The sequence below is a fragment of the Salminus brasiliensis genome, chromosome 15 (genome assembly GCF_030463535.1).
Source record: "Salminus brasiliensis chromosome 15, fSalBra1.hap2, whole genome shotgun sequence".
Taxonomy (NCBI): domain Eukaryota; kingdom Metazoa; phylum Chordata; class Actinopteri; order Characiformes; family Bryconidae; genus Salminus; species Salminus brasiliensis.
The window spans coordinates 26,240,736-26,266,544 of record NC_132892.1 but is presented as its reverse complement, the minus strand read 5'-3'; the positions used below and the strand labels follow the sequence as shown (position 1 = coordinate 26,266,544).

Below are 25,809 nucleotides of genomic sequence, written 5' to 3'. Positions count from 1 at the left end.
TACAGAATATATTAAATATACAGTATATTCTGTGTACAGTAAATGTTGGATGGCACCAATTAATAAACAGCACTTTGTTTGTTTGTTTTTCTTTCTGCAAAGAAAAGCTCATAAAGCATCACCTCTTCTATTTAGCCAGCTAGCCAGCTCTTCTATTAGCTGATCCTCCCCCTGTCTTACAATAGTACCACTGCTGGGAGGGTATAAAGTAGCATGCACTTCCTTTATGGGTATCCTTTAGCCAGCCACCACTCACTTTACTGGCTAGCTGTTCTATCAGCTAACAGACACTAAACCACACTGGCCAGCATCCCACTTGCTGATGATGGGAGAGGGAGGGCTATCTCCCCTTCCCTGAGAGAGTGTGAGGCCAATTGTGCTCTTTTGGACCCCAGCATTGGATGGTTGTGGCATCACTGCATTTATGTAGCATTTTAGCCTTCATCACTCGGCTCCTTTTTGCTGACTGCATTTCGTCTACTGTTAGAGTTTACGAAGTACGGAAATTCGGACCATAAACGCCACTATCGACACATGCCAGCATTGTGTTGATAATTGGAGTGACTATTGCACTCATAGAGAAGACAGTACCTTAAAAGATTGCATCAGTTATACCAATCACTCTGTGATCAGGGCTTTATGAACTGTGTTCCAGTTGTACACCACAAATACTACAACATCCTGTATTTCCAAACATTACATTTGTGTTTCCCGAATAATAATGATCTTCTGTTTAGAAGCTTAGTCAGTGCTGGTCTTCACAGTGCTACCAGTTAGCCTTGTGAGTTCTGTTGTGTGTTGACAGTAGTTTTCCTGTACTTGGCAAAAGAACAAGAACCCTGTTCATTCTGCCCAAACTTAGAAAAGAGACCTGTGTACATGTTCTGAACCCCCTACAGAAAAAACTGGGTTTTTTAATTATGTGCCTATATAACACAAATTGGAAATGACCACAGTCTAATACAGGTTATTTAAATATCAGTATGTCAGGATGCGACCTGGATCAGAGAATATCAGCTCTCTGGGTAAAATTATATCCCATTTGCAAGCACATTTCAAGTGATTCAATATGGCAGATTGTTATTGAATAGTGAGCAAATTCTGGATATCAGTGCATAAAATTATATAAAATTCAGTTTAACTGGATTCAGTTTAGTATCTCTTTTATAGTAATTTTTAGAATATGGCACTACTAGTGCATTTTTGTCTGCTTGTCAAAATATTGTGATGCTGATTATGTACTGTAAATTATTTAGTGAGTATGTGTGTTATGTATGTATGGTGACTTTTTATTGACATTTCATAACTTTATGTAAACGTACTACGGGAGAATTTCAGAGAAACCTTATACAAGTATACTGTGGACCAAAGCGATGTACCTCCAGGATGTCAGTGCAGCATAAACACACAGACTGTGTTTACAGACCTACACTATTTAAATCAGAAAGACACCGACTACAGACAGTACAGTACCATGCCAGCTTTTTCGTACGAGTAGATGTAATTACAGAGAATCGAAAGAGGCAGTGTAGTAGCAATGTACCTTTACATTACCATTCTTGTTAATGTAATTACTGTCTCACTCCCCCTGTGTGTTTACCCTGTCTTCTCTCACCATTTGTGGGTATTGAAATGACCCCCGTCCCGTTATCATCTCTCCTCGCACCCTTTATGTTGAAATTACCTTCTCCCATTGGCCCCTCCCCCGGTCTCCTCACACCGTTTTGGGTATTGGCTTGCTCCTCTACCTTTTGTAATCCCTTCACCTCACCAACCTCATCCTGCTTCTTTCCTCTTCCTTTCTTCTTGGAGAAGATAAAGCATTCCCAAAATATACCTTATTCACACCGTAGATCAACTAAGCTGTGCCCATGTATGATTTTGCTGTCTGCCTGTGAATAAACCGAATTTCTAATACAACTGCAGTACAATCAGCACACAACAGTGAACAGACTGGCTCAGGGCCCAGCAAGAAGTATGAGACAAACAGGCAGTCTACAGAGATTAAGTGTGCAAATTATACGTTAACTGTAGCAGCAGGAAAACCTTCAACACAATGATGAGAGAGTAAGTCAGAATGTTGAGGAAATGAAGCTCTCTGTGTAACAAACTACATCAAAATATCAACGACATAACTCCTTTCCCTCCTCCTCCTCCTCCTCCTCCTCTGTCTGGCAGCCACGGCCTTTTACCCAAACGGCAGGTTAGAGATTAGGCCTTAACACACTGGGATATTCTTTTGAAGAAGAGTAGGCCGGGGATAGAGCCACACCCAGTTAAAAAGACCATTCTCCAGTTTCAGTTGTGACTCAACGTTTAGTCACCCCCTGGGGGACGAGCGGACCACAAACACAGCACAACACAACATTGTCCTGGCAACCTATCATACAGGATGTGCGCTGCCATGGTAGTCATGTTGGTTTCATATGTGACTCGCACTTACAGTCGCACTCCTGAGCAACACTCTGGTCTGACAATGGGGGAAGTGTCTGCAGCTGGTTTCATAATGCAGATCTGAGGCAGCTTTTGCTGTTTTTCTCATTGTGGAAACGCTCGTCTTCGTTCAGTGAATGAAAGCTAACAAGATGGCGACTTTCTGCTTCAGTATAGGAGTGAGCTCCACGGTGGAGCATGTATTTGAATGGTATATGAAGTATTAAGGGTGTGCTGTTTGTATGTAGAGTGTGTTTTGGTGAATACACACTCCGGATTAGGTGGAACACCTAGATTCCTGTTTAAGCCGCCTTATGTGATTTCAGTTCGAATTAAAAAGTGAGACGTTAGTCCCAGGTTTGTGTAAAATGGCACGAACTGCCTGTGAGGCATCATGATCACGCAGACGTGCTACGCTGTAATGGGGTAGGCGTGACCTGACAAGTTCTGGTGATCACTAAAGAAATTGAAGCCACACTCCTGCAAAAAATGCTGACAGTCCTGAATGCTGTCTAGCAGGGGATCCATTTAGTACGCTCTAGAAAGCAACTTGTGTGACTTGTAAGAACTGTGGATCCTGTTATAGGTTCTTTTAAAGCAGTGGTTCTCAAACCCTTCCTTAGTGATCCCAGATGGTCCAGGTATTTGTTCCAACCTAACCTAACAAAGTGATGGTACAATCAAAAATGTAGACTGGACCGTCTGGGAGTCTCTGAGGACCAGTTTCAATGATAGACCATCAATAAGGTTTAAAGAACAGTCTACATACTGTAAAGCTTTTACACCAGTGTAAGTGTTCCTCCTGGAACGTTTATGTTCTAGTGGTTCTTCTATGGCATTGCGCAACTAATCCTTATTTGCAGTTTATATAATTAGTATAGTTAGTATAGTTATAATATGTGCATTTTTACTTATTTTTCCATGATGTGGGATCTGGTGCTCTTTAGCTTCGATCTGTTTGTTATTGCCATGCCATGACATTTTCAGATTAGCGTTTTTTGCATCTTCCTTTAGGATGGTTCTCCCCCCTCCTTTACGACAACAGAAACATTTTAAACTGGACTGAAACGTTCCACTCATCTGGTTTTGGTTTCTTGAACCTCTGTTTTATGGCCCTGCAAGAAAACAATGACGCAGTTTGTTTTTAGCCGATTCCACTGGGCTGTTTGGAAGCTTGAGACCTACTCCAGTTGATCATAGGCAGTCAAGTACACTGTGAATTCACATTACTACTTCTTATATTCTTATTTTTTTATTAATGAATTAAATAATGTATTTATTTATTTATTTTGTAAAGATTTTATATTAAATGCTTCTTGGCCTGAAAGTATGATTCTCAAAATAACCTTTAATGGAATTTTTATTTTACATTGAAGTCACTTTTTTTTTTTTACATTTTTAACCCTGCAAAAAGTCTGTTTCTGCTGTTCAATCTGCTATTCCTAGTTAATCCTATAAGACCTAATGTCTTTTAGTCTTCAAATTAAAAGTTCCTCAATGGTTCTTGACTTGGATGTACAGTTCTTGGAAGAATGTTTATTAGTATAGAACTTTTACCTTATGTTGAGGTCTTTTACTCCTTAACACTATCTAATCTAATTGGTCTTAAAAATCAAGGTTTTTAAGTGGTCCTTGATATGGATGTCTAGTTCTAGAAAAATGCTTTAATGGATACAGAACCTTTTACCTTTATGCTGGAATGAAATCTTTCAATATTGAAGAAACTCTATGTAATGTAATGTAATGTAATGTAATTGTTCTGTTTCTATTAAACATTTTCCAAGAACAACTTAGAAACCTATTTTATAAGGGTGAGATGTTGGGTTTGAGGGTTAATAGCAGGATTTCTCATGGATTATTGTTTTAAGATATAAATAATGAAAATTAGAAGAAAACACAAATAATTTAAAGAATACTAGTTTTGTTTTATCGTGTTCCAATTAATCATATCAATAATAAGAGCTTGCCAATCTAAACAATTCTCTGAAAGAGCTCACATTCTCGCCTGGACCAAATCATAGTGCATCTAACAATAAGGGCAGCACAGAGCTTCTTTCACATAGTGATTGAGCACACGGTAGCTCACAGAAAGCTCAGATTCTGTGTGCTCATACATTTTACAATGGCCAGCATCAACATGCACATCCTGTAACTCCTGATAAAGTTAAAGTCTCTCAGAATAGGTCTGTCAATGTACTGCGTATAGGCTTGGAAAAGATTCCTCACTCTTCACACACACGCATTTCTTTAAAGAATCGTCTACTGAAATGTTCTTCAGGCAAAAAGAACACATTTGTGAAGAGTGTAAGTAAAAACACTTAAATGGTCATGATTTATTCATTATTTGTAACTTTTTGCTTTAAATAATGCCATAGTGGCAGTGGTAATGAATGTGGACTACAGTGATGATTATTCATGATTCATAATTATGCTAAATCTAGGAGAATCTTTTTTTTTTTTATCATGAATTGGCACATCTGGCAGTCCCAGAAGCAAAACTCACTCTCTCCGATGTTGGAGCCATGCTGTTGTGAAATAATATGCGTTACAGAGTGGCTCTATCTATCTCCAACGGATTCCTAAAATCCAAAAAGTGTTAACTCTTATATAGCCTGAGAAGTATGAAAGCTCTTGGACCTACTATTTTAAGTCCACTGCCACCATGACTTCTGTGAGGGCTTCCAGAAGCTTTTAAATGTTCTTTATTATTGGATAAATGACCTGAATGAAAACAGTCATTTTGGAAAGCGGTTAAAGACGGCTGGTTTTGCTAATATTCTGTCTCTTCTCTTGCAGATTTTGACCTTTTTGATGCCCTAGGTAAGTAAGAACAGCTCTTGTTGTTACCTTAAGATTGCACATAGCTTCTAGTGTACTTTATGCAGTTTGCTATAGTAAATCACTTTGAAACTGCAGAAATTGTTTATTTGAGAATGTATAATGGACAGTTCTCTTGGCCCATATGTACCATTTATGCTATGTCAGGCTGCTCTTTTCACTTGTGTATTATTATTATTATTTTTAATTTTATTTTGTTAATTTTGCCATATTACTTTACAGACCCTGTCCCAACTCCAGCTCCAGCTCCACCAAGTACAGTTTGTTTTTTGTATATAATGTGCATTACATTTCATTCATTCATTTTTGTTATATATTCTATTGCTTATGTGAATAAAATTACTACTCAGAAACTGTTTTTCTTTTTTTATTAGCTCATTCCTTTTGTAAGCAGCAATAACCAGCAAGAAAATGCTTGCAAAGTAACCAAATTTTGAAATTCAGTTTACTTGAATTTGAATGTAATTGTGGGTAAATTAATATGTAGGCTACATAGTGTTACACCTTTTAATGATTGTATAATTTGGACAATATCAAATGATTTGTCTGCCTGTATTGTGATCGTTCTCCAAGTTAAGCTCTGTCTGTTAAGTGTCTGTCATTTGGGGATTTAGTTTGCTATTCTTGCCAGCGAATAAGCAGTTCTCTTTTGAAATATTTTTGTTCTTCCAGGTCTTTCATTGACTTCCACAATTCCCTTAACTTCCATTTCTTAATGACCTTTCAGACAGAGAAAGTTTAAAGCTTTAAGGGCATCAATTAGCAATTCTCAGCTGCTTACAACTGGAGACTTGCACATTTCACCATGACTAATTTATGCTTTTCTGTTTTTGAGTAAAGTTCTTATTGTGGACCTTTTATTATTGTATCCTCTTATTGTAGGATTATTAATTCAGAAAGTACATGGAAATCAGTGCGGTTGAGTTATTTCAGTTATAGAAGTGAGGAATACAAGCCTGAAAGCATTTACTGAATGAAAATTAATTGTGAATTATTTATTAAATAAATTGTGAAATAATTAAACATTTGCAAAATTAATATATTTTATTGATGGTTTAATAGTTCTTCTCTTAAATTAACAAATGAATTATGTCCCGGAGTGCCCAAACTTGGTTTGTGGTTATTGCTGCTTGCATAGGTCATGGTAACTGGTATAATGTAATGGTATAATTCATGCTTTATATTAATTTCTGTATTGTCATGTGAGTAATAAGTGTGTGTGGTATTTTTTTGCTCTGCAGAAACACCTCCCAAAACTGGTGGAGATGGTGAGGCCACATGTATTAATGTACATGAATACCCAATGTCATTCATTCAGACTGCTTACCACTGTGTGATTTCTGTCTCTGTTTGATTTTTCCCAGATACCCTTGATCTTTCTGAGGCCCTTGGTCCAGGTATCGTCTTTGTTTTCAAAGCTCTATTATACTGAAAGTACACAGACTGTAGTAGCAGAGGATTTCTCTTCGTTTTAGACTTAAAAATTGCTTTCCTAGAAGGCCATTTCACTCAGTGACGTGTCCATGTTTTGCAATTGTCACCTCTTAGACACACCACCAGAGCCAAAGAAGCCTGCGGGGGACCCATCTAAAACTGGAGGCACCGGTAAGAGTCTCCTAGTGTCCTCAAGTCTCTCAAAGACAAAGTATTTCTTGGTGTTGTTTAGTTCTTTAGGGCTGGTGCACAGTGTTTGCTCTAACTTTTAGTTAGGTTTTAGTAGGTAGGTTGGAGCAAAAATGGAGACCATATGGGTTGGAGCACAAATAGAGAACATTTGGAGGCCCCTGGGGGCTCATTTGAGAACCACTACCTTGGGGCCATAAAAACAATACAGTCTCTGTTATCTTTATTAACCTCCTGAACGCTTGTCCATAAATGATTCAGTATCTACTATAAAAGATTCAGTAAATGCTATTAAAAATATATAAATATAGATTATGTGGCTTTATAGTGATGAATAGAAATATGGGCCACATACAGGCCTTAAATGTTTAAAGGGTTAATGGTAAAAATTAGTTTAATAGCTTGCACAGATATGGTGAGACTAATGCCACACACAGGAAACGAGTAGATCCGGTTAATCATGCAAATGTGATCTTGGTGTTTTCAGTTGCATTAACCCTTTTACCACAGACATGTCAAAACCTTCTACTTTTGTCATTTGTTTTTCTGTTTAGACCACATAGGCTATAACTGGCTACTACTTTACCTGAACCTGTACAGTATTTGTATTATATGTCTCCTGTGTGAGCATATCCAATCCCTAAGAAAATAAATACTTCTTATCTGGTAAATCAGTATTAACTGGTAGCCTAAGTTACATTATCAAAGCACCTATAATTATGCTTGAGATGTGGCTGATGAGAAAAGAGAGAGGTTTGTTGTGATTGATTTTCTTCATTATCGTTGTGACATCCAGTAGGTTTTGATATCTTGGATAGCGAGCACTCCAACTGATTATCTCTGGTTGTTTACTGGCTTTGTGTTTGATTGACAGGTGATTTCAACATCCTTGATGCCGTTGATAATGGTATGAATAGTTTTATTTATTGTGTGTCTGTGTGAGAGAGAGAATGAGTTTGCTTCCAGTTGTTTTGCAGTGTTGATTAAATAAATGTTGAAATGGTAATTTTTCTTGTAGATCCAAAGAAACCATCTGGAGGTAAGAGACAAATGCACACATTCTCACACATGTATACTGCCCTGATTGACCGAGGGTATTTCCAGATTGGGCATGTTTGATTTTATAAACGGGCAATAAATGTAAATACAGACTGGGCCAATGAATAGGACCCCCCCCAACCTGGACGCACAACACGTATAAAAAATCCTCTATTCTGTTCCAACAGTGTCAGTCGTATTTGAGTAGAACAACCTTGCGTTCAAAAGCGTAAGAAGCCTGATTTCTGCAAATGAGCAGTCAGCATAATTGAAGTGAACTAATGCATATATGTAATTACAAACACTTAATATTGAGTGTAATATTGACTGTTGGCCCGCATACAAAAAGTCATGGTTTTCCATCACTGTGTTCACTAAAACACCCCCCAAATTTTCCAAAAAACTAGACTAGTATTATTTACAATAATCACACCTGCTTTGGTAAATGATTTGGTTAGTGATGGTAAATCAGGTGAGCCGCTGATGGTATTGAGCACATCCACGTGCTGACGTCTTGAAGAAATCTTGAACAAAGTTTTGTTCTTCAGACCAGTGCACAAGTTTAACTATACTCTTCAAAATTAGATCTTGTTCTTTTTACTGTATTTATGATTACTGTGATCTGGAGTTTCTACAGTAAAAACATCATTGCTGAGAGAAATGGGTTTATAAAATATATGGGTTTATGAAAAAAAAGTAGATAAAAATTACATATAGGTACTTGCATGTTGTAGCTGCAAGAACAAAACATGTGTATCACCACTGTTATTTTATTTTTAAACAGAACTTAAATGCACCAGTTTTTTTTCTTTGTGTAAAATTGCATAATAAATGGACCAATATAAATGCTGCAAAATGGCATGAAATAAAATATTAATGTTCATAATAATACATTTAATTACATTCTTGACCCTTGTTTATTGGGTTGGCATGATACAGAGGTTGACACAACCAAAACAGAGATGACCAACATATACACTCAGTACCAGTACAGTTACATCCCTTTCACCCACACGGTCACTTGATATGACCTTAAATTAACTTTAGATATACAAATTTCCCAAAACATACAAAAATTACAGTAAACAAAAAAGAGGACATTTAGAGAACCTATTATTGTGGAGTCTTTTATTAAGAAAGCAAAAAGTAGGTCTATTAAGAAGATATTGCCACGTGTTGCCACTGAAACAAGAATAATGCAACATCTTTAAGCCAGCGTTCAAATGAAGGCGGTGTGAAACTTTTCCACAGAACTAAAATAAGACGTCTAGCTGTAAGGGTACAAAAATGCAAACACTTAGAAAACACAGCTGAGAAAGTAGAATTTTGGGGATTAGACCAAACGAGGTTCAGTTTTACAATTAAGAATGAAAGAAAAGCAGCCAAAAACAAAAAGATGTTAAAGCTGGACAGGACCAAAACATATGAGAAAGGTTAGCTGGAACTCCTCATGAATTGTAAAGAACAACTTCCCAATTGAAACCAGGTATTTAAAGGGATTTTACTTACTTTTTTTTTTTTTTTTTTTTTTTTTGGGTACTTGGCTGTGTCTAATCCATTAGTCATTATTACATAGAAGGTGTGTGTGTGTGTGTGTGTGTGTGTGTGTGTGTGTGTGTGTGTGTGTGTGTGTGTGTCCAAACATGTTTATGTGCGAGTATTTTTACTATCCAGTATTGTCCCTGTGGTTCTCAGCCCTCCAGTAATGTGTTTCATTGGTTTAGGTGGTGAAATTACTGACTCAGACTTGACTGGTGTGGCTGGTAACAGTGACTACAAGCCTGATGAAACTCATGGTGGAGGTAGGCACTCGTCTTTTGGTTTTTCTGAAGGTGGAGGGGTAAAAAGTATTTACTGTACAGTGCAGAACTACTGTTGCCTAATATAAATGGATGTTTGTGGAAAAGGCAACTCTGTTCAATTAATCAAAACCAAATGTATGGCTGGTTTGCACCACAGGAAGTTTGGAGAGCTGAAAGAAGGAAAAGAACTAAATGATAGAAATCCATGGTTACCACAGTAAATGAACGCCACATGTTGAATAGTCAAATCCCAATTCGGGTGTTCCGCCCTGCCCAGCTGAACTTATGTAACCTTTTACGCAAGCAGGGAGGAGTCTGGCTCAGTTTACAACAACGCAAATCCAGCCCATTTAAACATCCCGAAAACAGCAATGTCATGTGTTTTGTTTTGCCCCCCCCCCCCCCCCCCTCTTTAGTAGTGCTAAACTATAAGCAAATTATACAATTTACAGTTTTAGAGTATGCAAACATATCAACCCTCTGAACGGAAGTTTAGTTGATTTTCTAAGTGGAAAATATGTAAACAGATCCTTTTAAATATGACATTTTTTCCTTATTTAATTTCATCATATTGGACAAGAAAACACTTAATGGCAATATGAACTTTGTGTTTGTCGTATTTTATGTTGTATTTTTTTGTGCAATAAATTAAAAGGTGCAAATAAATATGTATGTGAATTTCAACTTTTTAATCAAACTATTACATTTAATTAAATTGTGAGATTAAATATGAAATTACAAGAGCAAAAAAAGATTTAAGCCATAAGCTAGGAAGCTTTAGCAAAAAGAAAATGACTGTGAGGGCTGTATAACAATGACAACTGTAATGATTAGATCATGACATTTCTTTCATTTTTATTTCAAAAGTATTATTATTTACATTTTTAAGGCAGATGACCTGACAAAATCTTGCAAATAGATCATTAGTGTGTCTTGTTTTAATATTTACATCTACAGTGATGGATATTTTCTGTACATTTCCTTTCCCCAACATTTGATCGTAAAGTGTATAGCTGTCTTGGTGTGGGTGTGCAGTGTAGACCTGGATATCTCTCATCTATTAATGTTCATATTTAGATTTTTAGTTTTAGGAAAGGCAAAAAAGTGAAAACGAATTCTGTCTCCATGATTTTCAGTGAAAGTGTACTGACTGTGTTCGTTCTGTGGGTGATTTTATTATATTTGTGTGTGTGGTTGCAGGGCGAGCCGGTGACTCTTCCTTCGACTCTAGCGGTAATTATTAAACCGCCTTTCTCCATCTGATTAGCATGCAGTGCTAGATTGCATTAGTCTGAACAATATAGTAAAGGCTGGAATGGAATTTCAACCTGAAACTCAGTTCAATTCAGTTTATTTATTTACACAATTAAATCAATAAGCTGAAGCTTATAAAAAGCTTATTTGTATCTGATGTCTGTCTTTTTTTTTTTTTTAAGGTGGTGGAGAATCTCAAGGTGAAGGTAAATAATAGCATTTATTATAAAGTATATTCTGCTGCCTATATTCCTCCGTATTGGATACGATTTAGATGAATTACAGTTGTACAGCATGAAAGAGGAAAAAAGACATTTTATTCTTATTTATTGCCTAAATTTAATTTCATCATATTGGGCAAGAAAATGAAAATATATGATGTATACAAAGTTCATAGCACCATTAATTAATGTTGTATTGTTGCAGTATGTAAGTGCAAATACATATTAATGTAATGGAAGAGCTAATACTAATTTGAAAATCACCTTTATTTATATTATATACATAATCATGCATCATGCATAATCACTTGTTTTTCTGAAATTTGAAGTAGCCCTCTAGCCACTGTAAGTTTGTTAAGGAAACCAAATGTGGTTTGTCTATGCATCACTCAGGAGAACCTCTAACTAAATATATACATATATATAAATATATATAACTATATATGTGTATGTATATATATATATATATATATATATATATATATATATATATATATATATATATATATATATATATAACTATATATGTGTATGTATATATATATATATATATATATATATATATATATATATATATATACATATATAGTTATATATATTTATATATATGTATATATATTTAGTTAGGGGTTCTCCTGAGTAATATAAGACAAACCACATTTGGTTTCCTTAACAAACTTACAGTGGCTAGCCATATTTGAAGATAAAGAACCATATCGTTTGTTGTCATTTGTCACTTTGGTAGACTGTGCTGGTTAGGATGGAAGGGTGTTTTATGGACCATTGTGTTGAGTAACCTCACGCATCCAACTGCACAACACTGATCTTGTGTTGTTGTTTTTTTTGAGGGGTGGTGGAAAAATGTTTTAATGGGAGCTGTTTGACCGTTGTCCATGTTCTTCTCCCAGTAGAGTTAGCTCAGCTAAGCTAGCAGCACAGCTGTCTCTGTTTGTGTTCTGTTAGCAGGAAGCTCGGTACAGTCCTGTCCCTTTGTCCTGTTTTAAATTACTTGCATTTGCAATGTCCCAAAAGCCAGTGCATTCACATAGTGTATCCTACAGCTAAATGTGTAGTCCATGCATTCACATTAAAGCTGTAAGGGCGTGTTTCAAGCTGGACTTTTTTTTTTATTTTTTATTTTATTCATTTTTGTATTAAATGAGGCAAAGAGTACAGAGCAGCCTATCAGAACGAACAAAAAACAGATGTTGGAAAGTCTTCCTTTACAAAATGCATTGTGTAGAAACCACACAAGCATCATAGGTGGACCTGAGGTACAAAATAAAAATAGGTAAAAATATGGCTTCATTAACCCCTATTAACCAGTAACTACTAGAACTGTTCAGTAACTACTATTAAACTGACAGTTCAACATTTTCACTCTCCTCATTACATAACAAACTAAAAATGAAGCAAATGTTCTGTTATGTAATTAAGAAAGTGAAGAACTGAAGTATGGGCCTATGTACAGGTTTATTTATTTATTTATTTTTTTTGTTTACTAGCATTTACAGAATATGCTACCTAAATTGTAACTGGCTTGTGAACTGCAAATGTGGACCCACTACTGTATAAGGGTGTGGTAACAAATGATAAGAGGTTATCAAAGTGGGCAGAACATGCAAAGTGCCCTCCCCCAACGAAATATAAATAGACTGTTCTTTTCAAATGTAAAATGATCAAAGTCCTAAAAAATAAATAAATAACCATAAAGGCTAAAACTAAAAAGCACACACATGACTGCAGTCTTTACATAAATCCACAGAATGACCAATGAATGTGGTTTTGTAAGCAAAGCTGTTTTGTCATTTTTGTAAGTTGAGTATGAAAACTTGATTGGACAGAATTGGACATGCAAGACAAGAACCTATATATATATATATATATATATATATATATATATATATATATATATATATATATATATATATATATAATTATTAGTTTGGCAAACTTCATGGCTTCATTTTAGAACCATCCGTACAACATTTTTGCCTGGGGATACACCAATAGGGCATTCAAGACTGATGCCAATACATACAATTGGGAAAAAAAAAATTTAGGACTACATCTACCTTAATTATCATTAATCTTAATTGTAGATGGATACAAATACAGTAAAATAAATAAAATGCAGATGGTTTAGTTCAGTGTCACCCCAATGTTCTGCTCCTCTGTAGTTGAATAAATGAATCTTCAGATATCAGTTGAAAATGTCGATCAAATTTCACATCTATCCGAAACAGATGAGCAATTATCTGCCAGTAACAGAACTGTCTGAAATAGCGGATTGTGGAAGTGTGATCCACTAGTTCTCTTGAACGGTTTCATTTAACCTGATATGCTGGTGGTGGCTCGCCTTGTCCTGCAATGGCAGCGAACTTTCAGTTGTTTCAGTTAGAAGCATGGTTTTTAATGGCCTTTTAATGGTTTGATTTGGCTGTCCATTGTGCGAGAGGCCTTGCCCTAAATCTCTGCTTCGATATCCTGTCGTTGCAGACCTAAACCCGCAGTGGCTGCAGCTCCTGAAGTTACTAGGAGATAACATTCCGGAAGGCCTCCTTGCCTGGATTGCCAACTCTAAACAAGTAGTCATATCCCTTCTTGAAAGGGTCCTGGAGCTCCTGGAGCTAGCAGAAGGAGAGAAGCAATCCTAAATGACTTGATGGGCATCGCTTTTCAGCTGTGTGTCCTGTTTGGCCTCTGTAGAAGGCATGGTGATATGAATTGGTGGTGTACATTTGATGCTATTTCTGGTCATTTAGCTGCAGTGCTAGATTTATATGCTAGGGATGTCGTTTCCGGATCTGGTACGAGGTCACTTTTTGTTTTTAAATTGGTCTTATGAAGGGTGTATGATGTTGCCTTAAGCTTTAGAACCAGTCATTTGTCTTTTGTATGAATTTGGTATTTTAGAAAGATAAACAATGTTTGGACCCCTCTCATACAACCCTGTTCCTGCCTCCACCTTCCCATCTAGACCATCTAATTTATTTCCGTCCTGCCTCCACCCCCCTCCATTTTCCGCTTTTCTCGTCATTAGAGTGAGCTGATTTTTACCTCTTGAGCACACTGGAGGTCTGCTAACACATGCTTATGTATGGCTTATCCAGTGCTCCTTTTTGGAGTTAAGCTCTGAGAGATCCAGTTCTTCCACTCTATGGTATGGAGGGGTTTTCCCCCGTTTGGGCATGGATGCAACATTCCTCTCTCCAAATCTCTGCTGGTTATGCTCCTTTATCCCCCCCCCTACTACTTTGGTTGAAGACATCTCCTCAATGTGTTACAGCGCTGTTTCTACTCCGGCACAAACAGCTTAGATTGTGATCTCTGGAAAACTGGAAAACAATCTTCTTCAGTCAAAAAATGACCTCAGAGCTTGATTTGATGGCTGAAATGGGCCTGATATCTGAATGGTCTTATCAAGTTTTTAATCTTTGGGTGGAAAGGAATGGCTTTGCGTGTCTGTCCCGGCTTTGTCAGAACTGTGTGTGTGTGTGTGTGTGTGTGTGTGTGTGTGTGTGTGTGTGTGTGTGTGTGTGTGTGTGTGTGTGTGTGTGTGTGTGTGTGTGTGTGTGGTTTGATTGCTAACACTGCCAGCAGTTGTTGAGAAGCTAGTAGTTCTGAGCTCTTCTGTCTTTCACCCTCTTCTTGGCCTTCTTGGCTCTAAATTTACCTCAGAACATTGACCACTGCATGTTTGTCTGCTTTGCCTTTTGATAGAATCGATTGTGCCGTCTCTCGCAGCTCTTGAGAGGCTAACAAGGAAGTTTTGGAGCTGTATTGTTGCCCTGAAACGTGTCTTACCATCGCTAACAGTAGTCTTCTTAGCTGTAGAATTACCTCAGAGCATGATTATGGACTGTGTGTGTGTGTGTGTGTGTGTGTGTGGTATTTCTGTTTAGCTAAAACTGTTTCTGCATGCTCATGCTAAAAGTGCCCTCTGGTGGCATGCTTGACTGACTGAACCTTTTTGTTTCTTTGCCTCTACGGTCATTACAAGCTTTCCGTCAGTTGTTAACGGATCGCTAACAGTAGTCCGCTTGCTTTGAGAACTTTCTGGGACTAGATTTAGGACTAGAGCTGGATAACGGCCTGGTTTAGCCGTCTTCTGCATGTCAGAACGGTTTGCGTGTTCATGCTAAAAGGGTCTTCTGGTGGTATGCTAACTTGAAGCTCTGGAGAAGCTATCGTTTAGAGCTGTGTTTTATTTTTTTGGCCCAGAGACTGGTCTTGTCATAACAAGCTTACCTTCAGTCTGTTACTGACACACTGGTAGGCCTGAGAGAGCCTGTGCCAGAGTACATACCATGCATTCAGCCCACACGTAGCATGCGTTCACCCCTCAGGGAAGAGGCGAGATCAAACTGAGCCGTAGTGAAATGAGGTCTGCGTGTGTTCCTCACCTTATGTGAAAAGCCTGCTTATTTTGGGAAATGGGAAGTGGAAGAAAAGGCTTATGTGAGAGGGGTTATTTTATGTTTTGTAGGTTTTCCAATATTTAACCCATTTTAATGACTTTGGAATACTATTTTGCTTGGAATAGACTGTACTTTCAGCTGTTTGTTGCTGGCATTGGAAGGTTTGTGTTTGTGTTTGTTTTTTTACTTTTGTTCCCTGGTGGTGGCTCTTATTTTTCACATTTTCTGCAAATGTGCATTCGAAGTGTTTCACTTTCGAGATCCTCAGAATGGCGCTCATGCTCTTTTGTCTGTTAATAAACTCTCAATGAAAAGTCTAAGCTTCTTCATTGGAAAAGCTAGTGATGTGTGTTCATTTCTATGCAGATCTTATTGGTAAAGTGGCCTCTGTACAGGTACCTTTCTATTTGCATATTTGACCTAAGAGACCTAGTTCAGTTTTATCAAGTTTCTTTATAAAGTTAATGTTCTGTTGGGGTTCAGAAAGGCTAAAGCCAAGATAATAAGTGTGTCTGTGGTTCTCCAGCATTTCTAGGTGTCAGCCAGGAGGCACACCCTTTTCTTTTGCATAAATGGTGCACTGTGTTGGTATGTGTACATTTTAGATTCCTTTGTGCAACAGAGAAAGCCAGTATAGAATATCGAGTGTTCAATGCTGTACTCAACATGTTAGAAGTGGGAGATGTGGTACAAATCACCATATTTATATATCCCAGTACTTTTGCTGAGGTTTGCAATCACCTGTAAAAAGGCTGTGGGTGTGCTGAACCTGTACAAATTGGTGATAACAATTGGGGGGGGTGGGGGGTAACAAGATTTGAGGTCAAAAATTGAGGCCGATTCCGGATCAGCTGCTTGTTACTATGTAGTAGGGCTGCACAATATGTGCAACGTCTGTGCAATGTCTTGTACAATCTCAAATTATTATTTTCTGCTTTTTAGCTGCTAGATACAAATTCTAGAGGCAATTTCTAGAGGCAAATTCACACTTCTCTCATTTTCCTTGACATATCTACCAGAGGCCTATTATATAGTGCCTTGCGAAAGTATCGCCTCCTTGGCCTTATTCCTATCATGTTGCCTTACAACCTGGAATTCAATTTTTATTTCTTTTTTTTAATTTTTAAAAAACATTTTTATTATTTGATTTACACATGCCTACCATGTTGAAGATGCAAAATAGTCTTCTTGTTTGTGTCACAATAAAAACTAAGAGACAAAAAGTCAATACTTAATAGAGACATACCAATGATTTTTGCCCACTCTTCAAGGCAATACTGCTTCAGCTCCTTCAAGGTGGATGGGTTCTGTTGGTGTGCACTCGTTAGTCATACCACAGATTCTTACATTGGATTGAGGTCTGCGCTTTAAGGGGCTTTGACTAGGCCATTCCAAGACCTTTAAATGTTTCCCCTTAAACCCTCAAGTGTTGCTTTAGCAGTATGCTTGAAGTCATTGTCCTACTGGAAGACAAACCTCCGTCCAGTCTCAAATGTCTGGAGGACTGAAACAGGATTTCCTCACTAATTTTCCTGTATTTTGCACCATCCATTATTTCGCACAATGTAAAACATCCCCACAGCATGATGATGCCGCCATGGGACAGCGTTTTCCTTCCTCGTCTGACCAGAGTATCTTGTACATGTGTTTGGGGAGCCTCCTGCATGCCTTTTGGGTTATCTTTTAGTCTTTTTCTTGCCATTCTGATTAATGGCCTCCTTGCCTGGTCTGAGAGTTTTGGTGAGTGGCCCTTTCTTGGCAGGCTTTTTGTGGTGGCCTATTCTTTCAAATTTGTAATGATCGATTTATTGGTGCTCTGTGAGATGTTCAGAGTTTGGGATACTTTGTCTCTGACCTGTTTGAAAATGTGTCGCTTGCTTGGTGGACTAATTCTGACTTCTGAGGGTAACTGTTAGTGGCTTCATAGCTTCATCACTCAGTGCTTGTTTTTCCTCCCTTTTCACTTCACCAATTTGGACTGTTGTGTAGTTTCACTATAAACAATCCAAATAAAAATCCATTGAAACTCAAGGTTGTAATGCAACTAAATAGGAAAAGTTGTGGGTGGGGGGTGGGCTTACACTTTTACAAGGCACTGTATCTGCCCAATATCCTTTTATTTTACTCACATATTGGAGATACTGAATAAGGCCAAAGCAAACAATCTGACAATTCTACTTTGGTAAAAATCCAGATGCAAAATATTGTATTGTCTTACAGAACAGAGGATACAGCTTCTACATTATTTATCACTGCGGTCAGTTTTCTGAAGGGATAACGTGCATTTGTGCCCTAAAGTTTGAAAGTGGACAAACCGAATAAAAAGCTGTGGTGTAAATACAAGATCTAACTCAGTGCATCAAGTCAATGCAACTTCATAGGATAGGAGAACTGCAACACCACCCTACGGAACCATGTTTCCAGTGTAGTACCCTTTTTGAGAGTGTAGTGTTGATTCATAGTTGTCTATAATACTGGCGTAGTGCATTGTAGTGAACTACAGCTTTTGTCATAAGGGTGGGATCTGCTAGTAAATCCCCAGTGAATTAAAGTGGCTGAGCCTACAGGCCTGACTAAGGATCCTTGTCCGATCTCGTTGGTTGTGTGAATCACTGGACTAATGAGTCACTTGTATCTAGAACTTGCTCTCCCTTCCCCAGACATCTTCACATAGTCAGGCATAGTCACAAAGGACACTTTACCTGAAAACCACCATGACTTCAGGTCTCAGTAGATTCCAGAATCAATCGCACAGTTTTAATGTGAGTATTATATATTTACACTGTTGGTGCCACTGTTTTCCTGTGGCTCGCCTCCCTTTACTAGTTTGAGCTGAGAAGGGAATTCCTGTGCTGCCCTGACACCTAGTGGTAAAAATACATACTGCACTTTTATTGTTATTTTTTTTAATCCTGTGTTGACTGGAAAAACTACTGCTTAAAAGTTTCCATTACTCTTGACTTGCGAAACTTAAAATGGTCATACACATATATGTCCAAATGTTTGTGGACACTGCTTCTAATGAATGCATTCAGCTTCTTTAAGTTCTTTAAGCACCCATTGCTGGCACAGATGGCAAATGTGCAAATACACAGCTTGTCTAGTCCCTGTAGATGAGTACTGCCAGCAGAACAGGAAACTCTGGAGCAGATTAAAATGAATCTTTTGGCACCATGCCTAATGCCACGGGGCGTGGGCTAGAGAGGTATAAAGCCCCCCAGCATTGAGCTGTGGAGCATAGGAACTGTTGGAACCATTACTCCAACAAAAGCAGGATCAACTCTTGATTTCAAAAGAAACAATAAATGAGCAAGTGTCCCAATACTTTTGCCCATAGGGTACCAGATATATGTACCAGAAAAATAGACACAGTACATTTTCATATGATTTTTTTTTTTTTCTCTCTCTCTCTCTCTCTTTATATATATTTATCTATATATTTGTACTTTTAGTTACTGTGGCTTTTAAGATATATGTCTGTAACTGAGCTCTGTTCTGATTGTTTGTGCTGTTTTGTGCCTGATTCTAAAAGCAGTCCAACCAAGCAATCCTTATAGCTTATAGAGTAAATGGGTGGGGCTAAACTGTACTAGGTTATATAGGTCTATGTGTGGACTGTGTGTTGGATATTATGACTGTGATGGTCTACACAGCATAATTCTTTAAACTTAGCAGTGTCCTTAAACTTATTGAACAGTCCTGTCCATTCAGTAAGGGGTTTTGACCACTATTAAAACGTCACTGTGGAAAATCTCCACATTCAGTTGTCTTCCTGAAAGGTGGGAGGAGTCGTCAAGTGAACTGTGCATCTGCTGACTACGAGGGGCTAATCTGACCAGGCTGATGTATGTGAACTGTGTTCCTGTTTGTTGTGCAGGAGCACAAAGTGGACAAATGGCCGGCATCATCAGTGCGGTGGGCGTGGCCATACTTGGTGCCGCCTCCAGCTACTTTGCTTACCAGAAGAAGAAACTATGCTTCAAGATTCAAGGAGGTGGGTTTTGCCTGTAGATAACTGAATAAATGGGACGCAATTGACCCTTTAAAGGAATACTCCAGGGTCACTAACCGCAGGTCATTAATGTTATGTAAAAACCTTGTTTCTCCAAAATGGCAACTTTTATAGCAGAAGGAATGTTTTCTGAAATAAGGACTTTAACTAAAAGCTTTGTATAAAAATATGAGAGGAATGCAAATGTTTCTGATAACTGAAAGAGACCTTACTTCATAGAGCTTTGTAATTTGTTTTATTTATATATATAATTACACTTTATTGTAGTTTTAATGATAGATCTTTGACCTCGAAATATGGCCTCCATACATGACTGTGGGGACGAGCGCTGTGGTAAAACAAAATTGTCCATATTTGATAATAAGGTGTCTGTATAAAAATGCCTAATTGATTGAGCAGGTATGTATAATTGTTCAACTCCCTTTTCTTAAAAAGCAAAATGTTACAATTACAATGTATTCATTATTTTTTATATAAGAGTCTTTCAAGAATGGCTGTTTTGAGTTCTTGTGTTTTCTGCTCTGTTCTAAGTACCAGGGAGTTTTAGAGCTGGAGATTGGTTATAATATTTCATATTAGAAATATGAAAAGGAATATTGCTCTGTTTTTAATAGGCTTTTAATTGCAGTGAAAGTGTAATGCTTTAAGCCCTTTAAACTTTAATGTGTTCAACATTGGCTTCACAAGTGCCTCTTTGTTTACAAGCACCTCTACTGCCCCTAGTGACGCAAATGTGGAAGAACAGCTGCCATCTGGCAGACGGTCTCCGATTACAAAGCTCCATTGAGCAGGGGCCTCAACAGGTGGCTCTGTGGCGCAATGGATAGCGCATTGGACTTCTAAGTAACTCTTAGCGGAGTGATTCAAAGGTTGTGGGTTCGAGTCCCACCAGAGTCGAGGTTTTTAATTAAATGCTGAAAACAGTTTGGGACCGACAAGATTCTGTGTTAATAGAGGTGAAGTCTCATGTTGCATAAGGGAGAGCACTATTGATTTATTTATCGATTGATTGATTGATTTGATTGATTTATTTGTCTGTGTAGGAGCTGACCCTGAAAGTGGTAGGAACCAGTCTGGCACAAACTCTGAACCCCAAGGTAACTTGCGCTATATATATATATATATCATTGGTGATTTATTATTTATAAATCAGTTATTGAGTAAGAGTAAGTTTAATAATCACTTACAACAGAAAATAAATCCATGGGCAAATTCATTCACATGGTAACACTTTTACACAGTAACTGTGTGGTAGCTAATAAAAAATTGTTAATCTTAAAGTTAGTAAAACTTGGTTATTAAATATATTCTCACAATTATCCATTGGGTAAATTCATTCCTATTGTTGATGTATGTTTATTGGCTAGTTGTATACACAGTTTATTTGTTCTTGAACATCTCTACTTTATACTTCACTGCTTCTACTTCACAAACCAAAATCTATATTTAATGATCCATTATTAATGATACTACATATCATTATAAACCACATAATAGTATTGTAATATTTTTAAATAGGTTATTATGAATATTACTTTTAAAGATTAATTATATGCCTGATGTTAAAAAGAATAAAGTCCCCCCTAAAAACAGCATGGCCTGAATGTAGTCAGTTATTTTTATACATTTTTACTGCATTATGTATGATGATGTATGTTAGGCTGTGTTTAATAACTGTTGCTGTTTTGCTCTGTTTACTGTGTACAGTTTTTAGTAACCTCCTGAAATCATCCTAACTCTGAGATCATGCATCTACAGCTGAGGTCTGACGAGAATACGGCTCTGCTGACCGGAGTCTGAAGTTAATGTGTTTAATGATTTTAATGATGTGTTATACTGTGGATCATTTTATTGATTAATTGTTGTGTTTTTAGTTGTGGACAGTTTTGGATTTTTGTTTTTAAAGCGTGTATATTGCCTAACAGTTTGCTTTAAAACTTGAACTCTTGCGTTCGTGAGAACGGATGATTAAACAGACTTTTATTATTATTATTATTATTATTATAGTCTGTTCATGTTATTTCGGTAGTATCTTTGGCATACTTGTACTTTAAGTGAAAGGAAGCACAGAACAAATCAACATGAACTTCAACTATTAAATGTTGCTAATTTTGATTTTTTTTTTTTTTTTTTTTTTTTTTTTTTTTGCTAATTTGCTGTTTTTGTTTGTTTATTTAGTATACATATAGCTTCAGCTGCCTAAAATGTTACATTATTTTGAAAAAAAAAAAATACACATCTAACATGAGTGGACCAATAGAAATGGTCCAGGATACAATCGTGTTGCATCGCAGGTTAAGTAGTTACCATTTTAGAGATGAAAAGGTTTGGTTAAAGCAGTTGTGATAATGCATCAATAAAAGCAACATTCCAGTTATACAAACACTGCTATATAAAGACCAGAACTGGCCCCATAAGATCACACGTCTTTCAGTCACTGCATTTGCATTAGTGATGATGGTATTTTTATGTTTTTGAGCACTAAAACCATTGTAAAATAGAACAAGTGATGAATGCAGTTATATTGAGCATACTGAGTATGTAGGCAGTTGGAGAATGTGGATATTTGATGGATGTTTGTCAAATGTACAGTTTTATTACAGTACAAGCTGATATGGATGGGCTGAAATTCTATATGGATGTATACATTACTATAACTTTGTGCATAACTGTGCGCAGTACATTTCTGTCCTTTCTGTCCACTTCAGTTTTCTTTTCCTTCTGTACAAAGGGGCTTTTATCAGTTTTAATTACACTAGGCTATCCTTCAGTTTCCTTGCAGGTGACAATCAGTAAAGTAACATCACTAACTGTTCTGTACATGACAGTCGTGCAATGGTCCGGTGCACTGACGACACTAATAGAAGCGTGTTTAACAGAATGCATTTTGCTATTTGACGATGAATCCACTTGCCAACCTTTTCTGTTCTTAATGCCAATGAAGAATTTCACACTTTCTGCAAATGAGTGGTGCTTGGGTGTGTGTTTTTTTTTTTGTTTGTTTGTTTTTTTTGTAAATGGAAAATTAGGTCAAATTAAGCTGTGTTATCTGAGCGTGTGTGTGTTGCTTTTTACATCTGAATAGTGATTCAGATTTGTGGTTCAACCCTGGTTGGTGTTTTGAGTGCTACATTTATTTGCGTTCTTCAGTTGATGTTATGGATTAAACCAAATAAAGGCAGTGACCATAATGGAATGCCTAACAATAAAATAAACACTAGGCCTTTTAAGTTTCCCTCTCTCTCTCTCACACACACACACACCTTGCTGTTACACAAAAATCTTCTGTCTACATTTGATGTCTCTTACTTTTTTTTTGGAAACATTTTTCCTATTTGAACCAATAGAAATGCGTAAAATGACTGTGAATGAAATGTTCTCGCATTGATTTCCATTCAAAGATAAGAAGTATTGTTTTGTCTAATGTAAAGTTGCCATTTTTTTGTGACATCAACATGTATATTGTCGCTGTCCAATGGAAAAACCTGTGTATCCAGAATAGTGGCTTCACAGCAGAAGGCAAAAATGTTTGAATGGAAGTCAATGTAAAGTTTGTTCCAAGTGAATTAATTAATTAATAACAGTGTACAGAGCAGCTACAGGGTTCAAACCATAGAGCAAATTTTTTTTTTTCATATATATAATATGTACCTGAGCATATATTGTGATTCTAACTCCCTGGTATACCACAAGGCCCAAAATATGGGGGACAATGTTTCAAAAAAGGTGGTTTAAACAGTGTGTTTAAATGTTAGTAGAGATGATGCTGAGTATCAGCTGATACTGATTGGATGTTTGTGTGTGGAGAAATAATATAGTCACACAGTTCAGATGAGATGAGCTGCTGATTAATACATTCAGTAAAATCCCTTTATTGTTAGTGTCAGTTTCTATGAGACATTCTGGACTGACTGACTTAGTTTAGTAAACTATAATCCAGTCTGACTCTCCTCCCTGACCAATTAGATCCCAGCTCCTTTACAACACTGCAGTCTACTGGTGTGAAATAACTTTTTTTTTATATATACAATAACGTCCATGAATGGCGCCTTGAGGACACCAGATGGCGCTCTGAACAAGACTGGGATTAAAATAGCTGATGCCCGATTCATTCAAATATACCTATCGGCCCTGATTCCACTGGATCAGATCAGGACATCCCTGGTTGTCAGTGTTTACCCTTCTGTGACTTCAAAATCAAATGACCTCAGTAAAGACCAAAGTGTTGTTTGTAATCCGGATGAATCTGATGCTTTGTGGAGAGCAGTAGTACATCTTTATCTTTTAAAGATGACGTAGCTGCCAGACGTTATTATTAAAGTGGCGTAATTCCTGCAGGTTGTGGGCGCTCAGTTGAATGACCTTCAGGGCCTCATGACCGTTATGCCCAGAGAAACATTTGTTTATTTTTTTCTCCTGCTGACCTTCTGTCGGCTGAGTTTCAGTGGCTTTTGCCTAATCCAGGGGAGACTAGACTAGGCTGTCTGGTAGCATTTTTCTTTTTTATCTATAACCAATTAGATATTTGAAGCAGGCAGAAAGTGACAGAGTGACAGTGTAGAGCTCGGTGGCTGTCTAGGGAACGAACTTTGTGCACTAACCATTGTTTTTGTCCTTTGATTTGTCGTTGCAACATACATTTGTACTGGAAATAGGTCTACCAGGAATCACAGGAACAGACCACATGACAGAATGCCAGGTGAGTGAGATTTCAGTTCTTGAACAGGCTAAAAGTGGATTTTAATGAAATAGTTCATGCAGGAGCACTTACAGCATACTTTATATTAAGCATTCATCACAAGCTCATAATTGTAAACTACAGTATACTTCCGTCTACACCTTTCTATTGCTTACTCTATAACTGTAGTATACTCACAATAGCTCATTAAGCTGTAGTATATATTTCATGCTTAAGTATATCTATAACATAATTATCATTTCTTAAACTGAAGCACACTTCATTCTAAGGCATTCTTATAGCATACAGTTCATTACTGAAGGATCTGTATAGCATGCAGGTCACTACACTAAAGGATAGTTCATATTACAGAATGCCTAAAGTATACAGTTCATTAGAGTAGAGAGTAGAGTATTACAGTGCACTATTGCATACTGTTAACCATACTGTAGTAAACTTCATACTAAGGCATTACTACTGCATACTAATCATTATACTGTAGTATACCTCCTACTAAAGCACTGCATACTATTCATTATACTGTAGTATACTTCATACTAAAGCATTGATACTTCATACTAAAGCATTATTTGCATACTACATCATGATACTGTAGTATACCTCCTACTAAAGCACTGCATACTATTCATTATACTGTAGTAAACTTCATACTAAAGCATTATTTGCATACTAATTATACTGTAGTATACTTCATACTAAAGCATTATTTGCATACTACATCATGATACTGTAGTATACCTCCTACTAAAGCACTGCATACTATTCATTATACTGTAGTAAACTTCATACCAAAGCATTGATACTGCATACTAATCCCTATACTCTAGTATACCTCATACGAAAGCATTAATATTGCATACAGTTCATTATACTGCAGTATACTGCACACCAAATCATTAATATTGCATACTATTTATCATTATACTGTAGTATACATCATACTAAAGCATTAATATTGCATACTAATTATACTGTAGTATACTTCATACTAAAGCATTATTTGCATACTACATCATGATACTGTAGTATACCTCCTACTAAAGCACTGCATACTATTCATTATACTGTAGTATACTTCATACTAAGGCATTACTACTGCATACAGTTCATTATACTGTAGTATACCTTCTACTAAAGCACTGCATACTATTCATTATACTGTAGTATACTTCATACTAAGGCATTACTACTGCATACAGTTCATTATACTGTAGTATACCTTCTACTAAAGCACTGCATACTATTCATTATACTGTAGTATACTTCATACTAAAGCATTAATATTGCATATAGTTCATTATACTGCAGTATACTGCATACCAAATCATTAGTATTGCATCCTATTTATCATTATACTGTAGTATGCATCATACTAAAGCATTAATAATGCATACTAATTAAACTGTAGTATACTTCATACTAAAGCATCTGCTGTTCATTAGACTACAGTACACTTAATACTAAAGGA

The 25,809-nt window shown here is 36.9% G+C and overlaps 1 protein-coding gene and 1 non-coding gene across 2 annotated transcripts in view; both read left to right on the top strand.

The window, feature by feature from the left end:
• cd99 (CD99 molecule) overlaps positions 1 to 22,872 on the top strand; it is a 30,223-nt gene extending 7,351 nt beyond the window's left edge. Inside the window, exons 2-14 of the mRNA XM_072657218.1 lie at positions 5,230 to 5,253; positions 5,494 to 5,526; positions 6,513 to 6,539; positions 6,636 to 6,668; positions 6,820 to 6,876; positions 7,769 to 7,801; positions 7,913 to 7,933; positions 9,657 to 9,734; positions 10,935 to 10,967; positions 11,171 to 11,194; positions 19,508 to 19,624; positions 20,686 to 20,739; positions 21,350 to 22,872. Of these exons, the coding sequence (XP_072513319.1) occupies positions 5,230 to 5,253; positions 5,494 to 5,526; positions 6,513 to 6,539; positions 6,636 to 6,668; positions 6,820 to 6,876; positions 7,769 to 7,801; positions 7,913 to 7,933; positions 9,657 to 9,734; positions 10,935 to 10,967; positions 11,171 to 11,194; positions 19,508 to 19,624; positions 20,686 to 20,739; positions 21,350 to 21,378 (563 nt within the window). The 3' untranslated portion in view covers positions 21,379 to 22,872. The remainder of the gene's footprint in view (positions 1 to 5,229; positions 5,254 to 5,493; positions 5,527 to 6,512; positions 6,540 to 6,635; positions 6,669 to 6,819; positions 6,877 to 7,768; positions 7,802 to 7,912; positions 7,934 to 9,656; positions 9,735 to 10,934; positions 10,968 to 11,170; positions 11,195 to 19,507; positions 19,625 to 20,685; positions 20,740 to 21,349) is intronic.
• trnar-ucu (transfer RNA arginine (anticodon UCU)) lies at positions 20,448 to 20,539 on the top strand. The gene is given in 2 exon segments: positions 20,448 to 20,484; positions 20,504 to 20,539. It is a non-coding gene; the product is annotated as a tRNA-Arg (tRNA).
• Positions 22,873 to 25,809: the final 2,937 nt, after the last annotated feature.